The 14,581-nt window shown below is 35.4% G+C and overlaps 1 protein-coding gene across 4 annotated transcripts in view; it reads right to left on the bottom strand.

Moving 5' to 3' along the window:
* Nucleotides 1-14,581, bottom strand: part of LOC130654504 (SCO-spondin-like) — a 51,515-nt gene that overhangs the window by 16,156 nt on the left and 20,778 nt on the right. For 3 of the 4 annotated variants that reach the window (XM_057457098.1, XM_057457100.1, XM_057457101.1), the window contains 14 exons: nt 14,323-14,520; nt 13,955-14,161; nt 6,614-6,781; nt 6,208-6,375; nt 5,804-5,971; nt 5,400-5,567; nt 4,998-5,165; nt 4,594-4,761; nt 4,188-4,355; nt 3,784-3,951; nt 3,379-3,546; nt 2,975-3,142; nt 2,019-2,210; nt 1,741-1,932 (listed from right to left, as the gene is read on the bottom strand). In XM_057457098.1, the coding sequence (XP_057313081.1) occupies nt 1,741-1,932; nt 2,019-2,210; nt 2,975-3,142; nt 3,379-3,546; nt 3,784-3,951; nt 4,188-4,355; nt 4,594-4,761; nt 4,998-5,165; nt 5,400-5,567; nt 5,804-5,971; nt 6,208-6,375; nt 6,614-6,781; nt 13,955-14,161; nt 14,323-14,520 (2,469 nt within the window). The remainder of the gene's footprint in view (nt 1-1,740; nt 1,933-2,018; nt 2,211-2,974; nt 3,143-3,378; nt 3,547-3,783; nt 3,952-4,187; nt 4,356-4,593; nt 4,762-4,997; nt 5,166-5,399; nt 5,568-5,803; nt 5,972-6,207; nt 6,376-6,613; nt 6,782-13,954; nt 14,162-14,322; nt 14,521-14,581) is intronic. The other variant, XM_057457099.1, reaches the window with a different exon arrangement.

Genomic DNA, 14,581 nt, shown 5'->3' with positions numbered 1-14,581 from the left:
GGTCAGAAGTATTATTTTCATCACCATGAGAAAAAACGACATTCAAATATCACAACACAATCTAGCCTACTCATAGACTGTGAGATTTGCCTTAGTCGTTCAACATTGATGAAAAGAGGGGACTCGGAACTATAACATCGTTAGCATCTTTTGGGCGGCAAGTCGTAAATGGGCATGCGCACTATTTTCAGAAAATCGAAAACACCATTGTAGGAAAATCGATCAAAGAAGCGAAGCACGTTGGATCTACAGGTAGGCTAAAAACAAATACACTATTCCATCGTCCGCCCGCTCCCCTATCTGTATGAAACCCAGAAAGGCACCGCGAACGGTGTTACAATAGCGGCTTGCAAAAACTTTTAAAAAAGGTTTTACGGCTTAATTATTTTTGGCTCAAAAGGGATGTCGCGCTATTGGAGAAATCAACAGACACCAAGACAAGTCACAAGACTCTGTACAACTCACTTCACTTATTCTAACAAAGAAAACTAACAAAATATAGAAGGAGCTTCATAAGAAATCAACATGTCGTGCAAGTCGGAAGTTCAAAGTAGTACTACAGTCGCTGCCATGAGTGTCGATGAAGCCTTTGAGTTTGGTAGATTACTAACTTGTGTGACATTATTTCGCGTGGAAGCAAACAACCGTGATTGTATTGTAATATATTCTTATATATTTTAGATGATACATTTTATGACAAATAGTTAAATGATATAAAACGCATATTTGCTCGAACCGTAATCTAAATGAACGAAAGGAGGGAATACTAGACGGGAAAAACTGTGTTTCCTGTGATTGTCTGAAACTGATTTTATTCATCATTTTTTGAAATAAATGTCTTTCCTATCTCTATAATAATATGCTAACTTTGTGTGTGTGTCTGTAACAGGCAAAGTGGATGTGTTCATTTTCCTTTGATGTTGCCGAAAAATGCATGTCCACTATGTTAAATTTTCTGACGTTACGGCGCGACAAAAATAACACAACTTTACCGTCAATATCCTATAATAAATTATTGAAGCCATCACAGACTTAGCCAAATAACTTGGAAACAAGATGGTGACGTCAACGTTTTTTCACTGCGTAGCTAACTAGGGACAACCTGGGGCCAAATTGAGCAAGTTTCCCAAGCCTGGGTCCCAGAATCCGTTTCGGAATGGACGGGTTGATGACGTCATCCAAAAAGCTTTAAAGCCCAATATTTCCATAACTGTTTGTCAAAAGTACACGATCCTATACATTTTATTGATTAGCGTTTCAAGATCTATACAATGAATACAACAGGTATACGTATTTCTAAAATATTTTTTTGGGGGGGGGGGGGTTTGACGGGCCATTGCTGATGTCAGCAAAATTTTTAAACCCTTATATCTCTTTAAACACTTATCAAAAGCACATGATCATATGCATTTTCTTAATCAGCAGTTAAAGACCTACACAATAGAGGAAACGTGGAAACAAGGTTATATTTTTTTTACTTTTGTGGATGGGTTCCTGACGTCATCAAAATCCAAATAACGCTTCTTTTTCACTTTTTATCCTGCCTCATTAAATTTGAAAGGTAATAGTATTATGGCTATAAAACGGTAACAGCATTGTTATTACAGAAACAAATATGGATACATAGCCTGAAAATAACTCTAACTAATTATGTGAAGTTTTTTCCCGATTTCAGAAGGGTTCTGCCACCTTAAGAATGGTAAAAAGGTAATCACAACCCTCTCTACTTTCCAAACTTACCTGGACATTCGACTATAAGGCATGGTACAATGCCTGTTTCATTTAGGGCAGTCATGTTATTTAGATTTACACACCAACTGTTTTCTCCAATAGGTGTAGGGTTGTCACACGTTCTGTTTCTTTGATATATTCCGTTACCACACGTTTGAGAGCAGCCGGTACTGTTAAACCAATTACTCCAACCACCTTGACCTAAATAATTTTTTTTATTATGTATCAAATTTTAATACAACTATTTTTGTTTCATTAAATTATTTGATTCAGCTGTGGCAACTTACGAAAACATGGATCAGTGTTGCAGCGCTCTGTACTTGCTTCCTCTAATGCCATTGTTCCATCTAGACGCGTACACTTGTCACCACCAAATGATGGAGCTGGATTGACACATTCACGAAGTCGAATTCTTGTCCCATTATCGCACGATTTGGAACAAGCAGTCCAATTGGTCCACATAGTCCAGTTTCCATTAACTAAAAATTCAAATTGCATCAAATTAAAAGTGCTAGCTTACAAAGACTTCACCAAGGAAGAAAAAACATACTCAATCTTGCATACTTTTGATCAACTTAATCTTTTGTAAGTTTATAAAAGAAATTCAAATAATTGTTTACGTGAATAGGTTCGGATTTTTATGTTTATGGCTTGGTATATGGAAAGCTGTACGATTTTATGGTCCACTTAATTCTAATAAGCCATTTCATCAGATAGAAATAAATGACGTCATCTCCTGTGTAAGTAACTAGGCAAAATGTGCGACCAGCATAGGATGAATTTTTGAAAGAAATGTCAATCCATTCATTTTGGAAGCAACATGTTGATAACGTCGGAAAATATAAATTTGTGTAAAAAATATGCTCGATTCTCAGGTTAAACTTATGTCCAAACTTTACAGAAGGTATGACCAAGGTCTCAGGATAATCAACGGAATTTAATATAATTCCCTAATATAGTGATCACAGGCAATTGGGAGTAGTTTCGCGTAATGCCCAATACCTAAGGCTCGGAGAGGTATGGGATCAAAACATTCGGTATCCAGGCGTCCTATAGATGAAAATCCAGTCTCATAACCATGCTGCAGAACAAAACAAAAATTATTAGGGAGTTGACGTAACAAACAAGAAGAAGACATGCGTCTTTAACATCTACGCTGCAAGAGAAATCAAATTCTTTTAAATACTGCAATTCGCTGCATCAAGAGCGTGAGGCGCGTGTTATAAAAGATTTATTATCTTACCTGGACAAGGTTTGTCATTGCATGAAATATTGGTTGTAGACACTCCTGGACATGCTGATCCACCATGAGCAGGTGCAGGATTTGTGCAATTACGTGTTCTTGGTCGAGTGCCATTTCCACATGTCTGTGAGCAAGATCCATTCACCCAAGCACCCCAAGAACCATGAACTATGAAGAAAGGCTTAATTTAGAAATGATTTTTGCATACTTTTGTTTTGTTCAAAATCGTATTTTGACCGTTTCCTGTGTCAGAGAATATGATAATTTATTTCTTATTTGTCAAAATTTCGAATATTTCAGCAAGTTTTTTTATCAAACTTGTCATGTAAAAAATCACAATAAAACGACTTATTCATACAAAATTCTTAATGGTTTACAGCTTTTTAAAAAACTGAATATCCTACTTGGACAAGGCCTGTCATTGCATGAAATACTGGATGTAGACACTCCAGGACATGCTGATCCACCATGAGCAGGTGCAGGATTTGTGCAATTACGTGTCCTTAGTCGAGTGCCATATCCACATGTCTGCGAGCAAGATCCATTCACCCAAGCACCCCAAGCACCATGAACTAGGAATAACCGCTTAAGTTAGTAATGTTTTTTGCATGCTTTAGTTTTGTTCAAAATTGTAGTTTTACCGTTTCTTATGTATGGGGAAAAAGGAATTTAGTTCTTATTTGTTGCAATTTTGATTGTATTAGCAACATTTTCGCACAATTTGTTCACGTAGCAAACTGCAGAAAGAAAAAGCTTTTTCGTATAAAATTCTTGAAGTTACACAAATTTAGAGAAAATAAATATCTTACTTGGACAAGGCCTGTCATTGCATAAAATATTGGTTGTAGACACTCCAGGACATGCTGATCCACCATGAGCAGGTGCAGGATTTGTGCAATTACGTGTTCTTGGTCGAGTGCCATTTCCACATGTCTGTGAGCAAGATCCATTCACCCAAGCACCCCAAGAACCATGAACTATGAAGAAAGGCTTAATTTAGAAATGATTTTTGCATACTTTTGTTTTGTTCAAAATCGTATTTTGACCGTTTCCTGTGTCAGGGAATATGATAATTTATTTCTTATTTGTCAAAATTTCGAATATTTCAGCAAGTTTTTTTATCAAACTTGTCATGTAAAAAATCACAAGAAAACGACTTATTCATACAAAATTCTTAATGGTTTACAGCTTTTTAAAAAACTGAATATCCTACTTGGACAAGGCCTGTCATTGCATGAAATACTGGATGTAGACACTCCAGGACATGCTGATCCACCATGAGCAGGTGCAGGATTTGCGCAATTACGTGTCCTTAGTCGAGTGCCATATCCACATGTCTGCGAGCAAGATCCATTCACCCAAGCACCCCAAGAACCATGAACTAGGAATAACGGCTTAAGTTAGTAATGTTTTTTGCATGCTTTAGTTTTGTTCAAAATTGTAGTTTTACCGTTTCTTATGTATGGGAAAAAAGGAATTTAGTTCTTATTTGTTGCAATTTTGATTGTATTAGCAACATTTTGGCACAATTTGTTCACGTAGCAAACTGCAGAAAGAAAATGCTTCTTCGTATAAAATTCTTGAAGTTACACAACTTTAGAGAAAATTAAATATCTTACTTGGACAAGGCCTGTCATTGCATAAAATATTGGTTGTAGACACTCCAGGACATGCTGATCCACCATGAGCAGGTGCAGGATTTGTGCAATTACGTGTTCTTGGTCGAGTGCCATTTCCACATGTCTGTGAGCAAGATCCATTCACCCAAGCACCCCAAGAACCATGAACTATGAAGAAAGGCTTAATTTAGAAATGATTTTTGCATACTTTTGTTTTGTTCAAAATCGTATTTTGACCGTTTCCTGTGTCAGGGAATATGATAATTTATTTCTTATTTGTCAAAATTTCGAATATTTCAGCAAGTTTTTTTATCAAACTTGTCATGTAAAAAATCACAATAAAACGACTTAATCATACAAAATTCTTAATGGTTTACAGCTTTTTAAAAAACTGAATATCTTACTTGGACAAGGCCTGTCATTGCATAAAATATTGGTTGTAGACACTCCAGGACATGCTGATCCACCATGAGCAGGTGCAGGATTTGTGCAATTACGTGTTCTTGGTCGAGTTCCATTTCCACATGTCTGTGAGCAAGATCCATTCACCCAAGCACCCCAAGAACCATGAACTATGAAGAAAGGCTTAATTTAGAAATGATTTTTGCATACTTTTGTTTTGTTCAAAATCGTATTTTGACCGTTTCCTGTGTCAGGGAATATTAATTTATTTCTTATTTGTCAAAATTTCGAATATTTCAGCAAGTTTTTTTATCAAACTTATCATGTAAAAAATCACAATAAAACGACTTATTCATACAAAATTCTTAATGGTTTACAGCTTTTTAAAAAACTGAATATCCTACTTGGACAAGGTCTGTCATTGCATGAAATACTGGATGTAGACACTCCAGGACATGCTGATCCACCATGAGCAGGTGCAGGATTTGTGCAATTACGTGTTCTTGGTCGAGTGCCATTTCCGCATGTCTGTGAGCAAGATCCATTCACCCAAGCACCCCAAGAACCATGAACTATGAAGAAAGGCTTAATTTAGAAATGATTTTTGCATACTTTTGTTTTGTTCAAAATCGTATTTTGACCGTTTCCTGTGTCAGGGAATATGATAATTTATTTCTTATTTGTCAAAATTTCGAATATTTCAGCAAGTTTTTTTATCAAACTTATCATGTAAAAAATCACAATAAAACGACTTATTCATACAAAATTCTTAATGGTTTACAGCTTTTTAAAAAACTGAATATCCTACTTGGACAAGGTCTGTCATTGCATGAAATACTGGATGTAGACACTCCAGGACATGCTGATCCACCATGAGCAGGTGCAGGATTTGTGCAATTACGTGTTCTTGGTCGAGTGCCATTTCCGCATGTCTGTGAGCAAGATCCATTCACCCAAGCACCCCAAGAACCATGAACTATGAAGAAAGGCTTAATTTAGAAATGATTTTTGCATACTTTTGTTTTGTTCAAAATCGTATTTTGACCGTTTCCTGTGTCAGGGAATATGATAATTTATTTCTTATTTGTCAAAATTTCGAATATTTCAGCAAGTTTTTTTATCAAACTTGTCATGTAAAAAATCACAATAAAACGACTTAATCATACAAAATTCTTAATGGTTTACAGCTTTTTAAAAAACTGAATATCTTACTTGGACAAGGCCTGTCATTGCATAAAATATTGGTTGTAGACACTCCAGGACATGCTGATCCACCATGAGCAGGTGCAGGATTTGTGCAATTACGTGTCCTTAGTCGAGTGCCATATCCACATGTCTGCGAGCAAGATCCATTCACCCAAGCACCCCAAGAACCATGAACTAGGAATAACGGCTTAAGTTAGTAATGTTTTTTGCATGCTTTAGTTTTGTTTAAAATTTTGGTTTTACCGTTTCTTATGTACAGGAAAACGAGAATTTGTTTCTTATTTGTTGCAATTTTGATTATATTAGCAATATTTTGGGACAATTTGTGTACGTAGCAAAGCACAGAAAGAAAATGTTTCTTCGTATAAAATTCTTGAAGCTACACAACTTAGTAGAAAATTAAATATCTTACTTGGACAAAGCCTGTCATTGCATGAAATATTGGTTGTAGACACTCCAGGACATGCTGATCCACCATGAGCAGGTGCAGGATTTGTGCAATTACGTGTTCTTAGTCGAGTGCCATATCCACATGTCTGTGAGCAAGATCCATTCACCCAAGCACTCCATGCGCCATGAACTATGAGTAACAGGAATTACCTTCTTCTATATTGCAAACATAATTGCGTATGCTTTTATTTGTTTCTTTTATTATAAGTAACAGATGTTCCTTTCTCGTGTTGATGTAGGCTTAATTGTGAACTTTTTAAAATTTAATGCAAGTGTTTAGTCTGGCGATTCAGTTTTGCACATAATTGTTTTTTTATGAATCGAATTGCAGGATCGTACACAGCTACGTGTTATAAGCCAAGTACTTAAATATAGCTAACAAGGTTTTTAGGGCTTTCTATCCTAGTTGATTAGACATGTGAATAGAATACACGACATATTTAACCTACTATGGATCTAGAGAAAGAAAAAACAAGAATATTAAACAAATCGACATTTCCACAAACACTATAACAACTCCACATTTGTTGTTTGCTCATTGATTTATCAAAGTAAACAAGAAGACGTCTTAAAGACGTCTCTTCCTGTTTCTAACATTTTCGAACGTGCTTCCATCAAAAAAAAACATCTTTATCAAAGAAAGATTTAATCTACATCTTTATGCGTACTATTCTTCCAAATCCTCAGCCACCGTAAGTAGAAATGCCAATCTCTACGTTAAATATTACAGAAACTGCTTTAGTGGTCGTATTAGTTTGCACTTGTCGAGTACAGGGTACTCGGCTACATGAAAGGGTACAGACTGGTAAAGGAGTCACATTGTTGTATTACTATCACAAGGATATTCACTATAAATATCAACTCTAACACCAGAAATACCACAGCATTTTATTTCATTTGGTTGCTATGAAACATTAATTCCAACGTCAGTATTACTAGACTTCATCAGGACATCTAATTTCAACAGAACCATGAATTTCGGCACCAGAATCAAAACATTTCATTTTACCAGACCACTCACCAAAAAGTGCGTTCACCAAAAGGAGCCGATTTTATTACAAAACACGTCAGCTTCATTATTACAAAATGAGCCGATAATTTATTACAAAACGGGTCGGCTTTTTTATCACAAAATAAGCCACTTTCATTACAAAACCTGGCAGATATTACACAATGAGCCATTTGTTACAAAACGTGGCACAACATCGGCCAGTTTAGAGTTCTGAAATAACCGAGATAACATTTTAAAGAAACATCCCCCTGGTTATCAGTTATTGAAGTTATATTTCATAAGAATAATTTTATAAGAATGCAACTGACAAATGCTCACTTTCTTATTTTCTTCCAAAATAACCCAAAAAATACCTTCATAGTCAAAATTTTTCATAGAATTATTTCTTGTAGTTTTGCTACATTTGCATGTGCCTATACTGTAGATTAAAAAAACTTGTTTATTGTATATTACTTCAAAATGAATTAAAAAATGTGCAAACCTTAAGACAGGGTAAGAATAGTTTTAGACTGAAGAAGTCAAAAATAAGAAGATCTAACACAGGCGCCAAATTTCTGGTCGCATGCTATTGTTATGAATTAAACAAGATTTAGTACGCAAATAAATATCAAAGATTTTTTGATATTTTAAAAGTTTTTAGCAATCGAATAAATACAAGTGGCCATTTGAATTAAATTTTCAATGAACAGCGTTCGTAACACTCTATAACATAAATTGGCAAAACATGTTAATGCATTTGTCGTTGAACAGGAAAGAATGCACGAAAATAAGTGATAAAAAAATTGTGTGTTTATTTGTTAACATCCTAGACGTTGCGACACGACGTCAATGCATATACACTGACATCAACTCAATAAATAACATTAGTGAATCCATTGCATTGCACTTCAAAGTTTGAAGCCAAATAACTTTAAAACGGATGCAAATAAGCGACTTCAACTCCTACTTAGGTAACTAAAGACCACCTGGAATCAAAATAGGGCCAAATTCCTAAAGCTAGGTCAACCCCTATGTTTTGGAACAGATAGGTTGATAATGTCATCAAGAGAACTTTAAACCCCAAAATCTCTTCAACCGCTCGTTAAAAAGTACACGATCCTGTACATTTTTTCTTGATCAGCGTTTTATGCTCAACGCAATAGAGGCAACAGGTAAACAAATTTCAAGAAATAAATTAACCCTCTTAACTGTTGGTCAAGAGCACGTGAACCTAGAAGCTATTTTAATCAGTGTTTCTAGCTCTATACAGTAGAATCAATGAGTAAACAGCTACGTAAAATAAGTTTGTGTATTGATGGCTTCTTTCTGACTTCATCAAAATTCAGGTGATGATTCTTTTTCATTGTTTTTCCGCCTAAGGTGATTTTTCCAAGGGCTGATAGACTGGTGAATAATAGATACATAAATAACAAAAAATGCCTAATCGATAGGGGTATATGATTATCTGTCTGATTGGATACTTGTTCAAGAAGAGCGTTAATTCAAATCATGACAATTAATTTTAACAGTTTTTCTTTACATTTATGACAAAAATTGTTCTGTAAATTTTTTTCATCAAAAAGAAGGCTAAGAGCTACATATTCAATGTAGACATAAGCAGGTTGAATGCTAGAATTTTTTTTTTTTTTTTTTTTTAATTTTGGGTTTATGCTTGGTCACAGCACCACTGACGCAATCTTTATAATTTGACAAGTGCGGAATAAATATCAATGGAAATGAAAGAAAATGTATGTAAGTAAGGTGCTATGGTAGGGTCTAAGAAAGCTTGGACTACATAAGTGAGTAATCTGTCAATGTAAAGTAATGGTGACCGGGTGAACGAAACATTTAGAGAACTTTTGAAAGTTACAGCTGTTGTACATCAGGAATCTATATAGAGTCCCCTTCTATTCATTATTTACGTGACTAGGGATTGAAGCATCAGTTGTTCAAACTCTATATGCAGACGATCTTGCTATCCTAAGAGATATTTTTGAAGATCTTAATAGACTTCATCCTACGTCACTAGAATCCCCTGGCCTATGTGCGATTTTTGAAAAAAGGTAAGCCGAATTACCTCTGTGGCTTATGTACCTTTGGTGTTGGTGCTAATTCCATTCTTCGCACTATATGTCTGCTATATTACATCTATAGAAGAAGTAAATATTGTTAATGGAAGTTTTCAAACCCACCTTTAAATACCTAATTTGTTCAATTTGGTGGCAGCTCTGACGCTATATTAACTGGAATTGAAGGATTTTTAAAGAAGATTGTTACCTATCCTCACTAATCGCACAATACAGCAAAAAATCTCAGGAAATACCTTCATAATGAACAACGTTCTGTTACATGGCCGCTTGCGAGTGAAAATCTCCATTGCTTAGTAACTGCAGACAGTATGTTTTGATAGATATGTTGTCTGTCCTTAAAAGATTAAATTCCAGCTGCAGGTCTTTAACTTCGTTTTGGTATAGACTCAATTAAAGATGTAATGCGATGATAAATGACCTAAGAAAATGATCTTACTTCATGTTGATGGCAAACAACCAGAAAAGCAGTGAGACCCAAAAGGACTATACAACATGTAGGCGTTCTTCCCGCCCGTGTGCGTCCTGGGCGTCAAACGACTGGCAAGTAGGCAGGGAGTAAAGGGGGGCAGGTATTTATTCAGAGTAACCCAAAAAAATTTTTTTCGATATTTCATCAAACAAAAGTCAAAAACTGTGATTCTTAATTTCGTTTTATTAACAAAAAAAATTAAAAAATTAAGTTTTCGCTTTAAAAATTTCGATCATGACTCCTCTACAAGTAAAAAAAGGCGCTTTTTTGACGTTTATGTGTTTAGAAAGGTGTTCCCGTGAAGAGAAGATTGTAAAGTTCAGTCTGAATAAACATAAATTTAAGATTTTTCCCCTAATCTATTTTCAATTTTTGTTCTGAGTCTTTTTCTCTCAACTTGTCTGGCCTTTTATTAAGTAAAAAGTGTGTTGCATAAAATGAGTCATTTCTTTCTGTATGCATAGACTTTTTTTTTGCTCCCTGCAATGCTGTCTTTTTTATTGACACTTTTAATACGACACAATCATCTTCCCTTCTTTTGTTTTCCCATGTAACCAAAATATTATATAACAGCCCATGATCAAATATTTCTTTGTTCATACGCCAGGTGTGTATTCTTAACTTAAACTCGATAGCGCATTTAAACAAAATACACAAATAGGTTTTTGTCTTGTTGTGCTAATAACACGAGCTGGCTTTGAAAAGATTTAAAAAGCATATACAGTAGTCAACTAAGTTAGAGAAAAAGAAAAGCATATCTATTTGTATGCATACAAGAAAATACATTTTTGAGAAGATATTATGTTTTGGTTAATTGACTTGGCTAATCTTCTTTGATTTGCTCGAGTGTCATTCAGTTTTGTTGAATGGCTTTATAACATAAACTTATGCCGTTGTTGCTTTCGTACGCAAAATACATATATATCCCAGGTATTAGTTATATCAATTATAACTGGGCATACAGCTCCTAAAAAACAGGGTCAAACAGCAGCTAGTTTACAATGAAAGCACAACAATCAGGATTTAAGTTATACTTTTTTCTGATGTTATTGAGTAGCTGGATTAACTGTCAAAAATTAATTTTTGACTTAGTTTCCCCTTTAATCTTTCCTATAAAACAGTTAATCATTTCATGATAAGGATGCTTCTTTAAAAAAAGTAAAAAAAACAAAAACATACTAAATTATCAATTCATTACTTTACTTAAGTTAATTTTTAGTAATGCATTTAAAGATAAATATGAATACATATACAATCCGTCTAAATAGTGTGAGCTCATTACAATTTTAATGTGTTTGCAGCACGTTTACCTGGAAATGCCGTATTCGCATAATTAATCTTTCAGGTTCTTATGTTAGTTACCTTTTTATTTCCACCTAATTACAAATTCGAAATGGATGGTTATAATAGATAATTAAATTTTGTGTGCATTGTATCAAAAACCAATAATGTTTTGTTCTTCACTCCTTTGATTGCAGTACTTAGAGCTGGGCTATCTTTCTATCCAATAATCAACGTTTGTATTATTATTAGCATACTAGTCGATAAAGCCCGTGGAAAAATCCACTAAAGCAGGATAAAAATTTTGATGTTAATGAGATATAAGAATTTAAAGATTTTGCTGACGTCAGCAATGGCCCCGTCAAAACCGATAATTTTTTTTAGAAATTTGTATACCTGTTGCCTCTATCGTATAGATCTTGAAACGCTGATCAAGAAAATGTATAGGATTATGTACTTTTGACAAACGGTTGCAGAGATATTAGGGTTTAAAGGTTTTTTGATGACGTCATCAACCCACCCATTCCGAAACGGATTTGGGGACCCAGGTTTGGGAAACTTACCCAAATTGGTCCTAGGTGGTCCCTAGTTACCCACGCAGGAGATGACTTCAGTTATTTCCACCCGTTTCCAAGTTATTAAGCCTTAAATTTAAAAGTGCAATGCAATGGCTTCACTAATCTTAATATACTTTCCTTTGACGTCAATATTGCTTTAACGTCAAAGTTTGCTAATTTACAGAACAAATTTATAGGCGATATTTTATAGACTTTATCAAAGAAATTTTATCCACTTTGCAAAAGTCACAGACAGAAGCTCTGTATTATTATAAGAGATTTGAATACATAGATAGAACTATATTGCATTATGTATGAAACAAATATCATCATCATCATTCTCGGCTTAACGTCCGTTATCCATGCTAGCATGGGTTGGACGAGGTATATTAATGACCCTCTTCCAATCTTATCTAGACTGTGTTAGATCTAAACTCAACTTCCTCTGTATCAAGTCTGTCCTTACAACCTCCTGCCAAGTCTTTCTTGGTCTGCCTCTGGGCTTTGCCCCAGGAACTACCATGTCGGGATCTTATTCGTTGATCACGTGATCTGCTGTGTGACAATCAAGTCTCTACACTTTCTTACCCAATTATCCCCCTCCATTCTTTCCAAGTGCCCCAGCCAATTCAATCTTCTTATCTGGATAACATCTTTAATTCTACAGATACTTAGCCTGCTTCTTAGCTCATCTGAACTCTTTCTGTCTCTCAGACTGGTACAGACACATCGACCTAACCATTCTCATATCATTCCTTTCTAAATGGTCAAGATCTTTCTGCTTCACTGCCCATGTCTTACTACCGTACAACATAACACTTCTTACACAGGCCTCATACAACCTACCTTTTAACTCAATTGACAAGACTCTGCTAGTCAACAAAGGAAGTAACTCTCTGAACTTTTTCCAAGCAGAACCTATCCTGCAAGTAACACTTCTTCCAACACCTCCTTCACTGCCCAACATATCACTTAAGTAACAGAAGTTCTCAACTATTTCTAACGAGCCACTGAAGCTGGAAATACTTCCTTCTCTATAATCTCACCTTTGCAACGCTTACATACAAACTGAATGTTAGCTCTTCACCTTCTACCAATACTGCACTTCTTATGCACCCAATGCTTGCAAGTCTGACAAAAAATTGAGTTACTACCAACCCCTTTCCTGCAAACTCCACAAGGCCACTTTCCAACTACAAGGTCACACTTGGCTGCAATGCTACTAATCATGACTTTAGACTTTGCTGTGTTCACCCTTAGCCCTTTCTCTTTTAGTCCTTTCTTCCACTTCTCAAACTTTTCAACTAATTCTTCCATCGACTCTGCTATGAGAACCAAATCATCTGCATACAATAACTCGCATGAACAACCTGTTTTGAACTCCATCAACAGCGCTTCTAAGACTAGAACAAACAACAAAGGACTAAGTACAGAACCCTGATTCATCACTAAGTGAATTGTTAATCCTGACACCACTTCTAGCATTGCTGTACATAGACCGTACCATCGTAACTAGCCACTCATCCACACCTAATTTTCTCATAGCCTACCAAATAACTATATGTGGCACTCTATCAAAAGCTTTCTCTAAATCTACAAAGGCAAAATAGAGATTCTTTCTCTTTCCTAAATACTTTTCCTGAACCTGTCTGAGTAAAAGTATTGCATCTGTAGTGCCACTCCCTGGAACAAAACCAAATTGCATCTTATCTATATCAATTCTTTCTCTAAGTAACTTATCAATCACCCTTTCAATAACTTTCGTTACTTGATGAACCAACTTCAAACCTCTATAATTACCTTTTCCTAATGCATCACCCTTGCCCTTGAAACAATTCACTATTACACTCGACTGCCACTCATTCGGAATAGCAAAAATAAATGCTGATAAAAACATTAAAATATTCTGCAGTACCTTCACAAGCTGGGGGAGTACTTTGACAATTCGCAGTCTTTAATTCAGAAAAGGAAACTCCAGAACAAGTAGATCCACCTTCAAGGGGTGCTGGATCTGTACATGAGCGTGTTCTTTGAAGTAATTGTATGCCTCCAGGACCACAGGTAACAGAACACGAACTTCGCTTAGCATATGACCAGGAAGACCAACTGGAAATACCCCCGTCTATGGAAATACAATAATCTTTGATAATTGATATATTATATATTTCAACGCAGGAGTTGCATTAAAGTTACAGTGAAAATAACCACAGACGTTTTTAAGTCATTTTTGTCCACCACTGTCCAAATATTTTTATGTAAATATAGAAAACTAATTTCTAATACCTCTCCAGCAACCTTGATGAAAAGGAAAGTTCGGCTGGCAGGTTCTAGCAGTAACGTTATAAAATTGACTTGCACCACAAGTAGCTGTTATAGCCCCTGATCCAGTGCAGATGATGTAACCTCTGCAATACGAATCCAGTGGATCTTTTTGAAATGGTGGACCATCCAAAGTGACAGATTTACCAATACATACGGAATCTAAAAAAATAAGAAAAATAACATTTGGCAAAATAAATATAGAGACCAGACAAAACGTTAT

This window comes from Hydractinia symbiolongicarpus, chromosome 8 (genome assembly GCF_029227915.1).
Source record: "Hydractinia symbiolongicarpus strain clone_291-10 chromosome 8, HSymV2.1, whole genome shotgun sequence".
Classification (NCBI taxonomy): Eukaryota; Metazoa; Cnidaria; class Hydrozoa; order Anthoathecata; family Hydractiniidae; genus Hydractinia; species Hydractinia symbiolongicarpus.
This window is presented reverse-complemented; position numbering and strand designations above follow the sequence as displayed.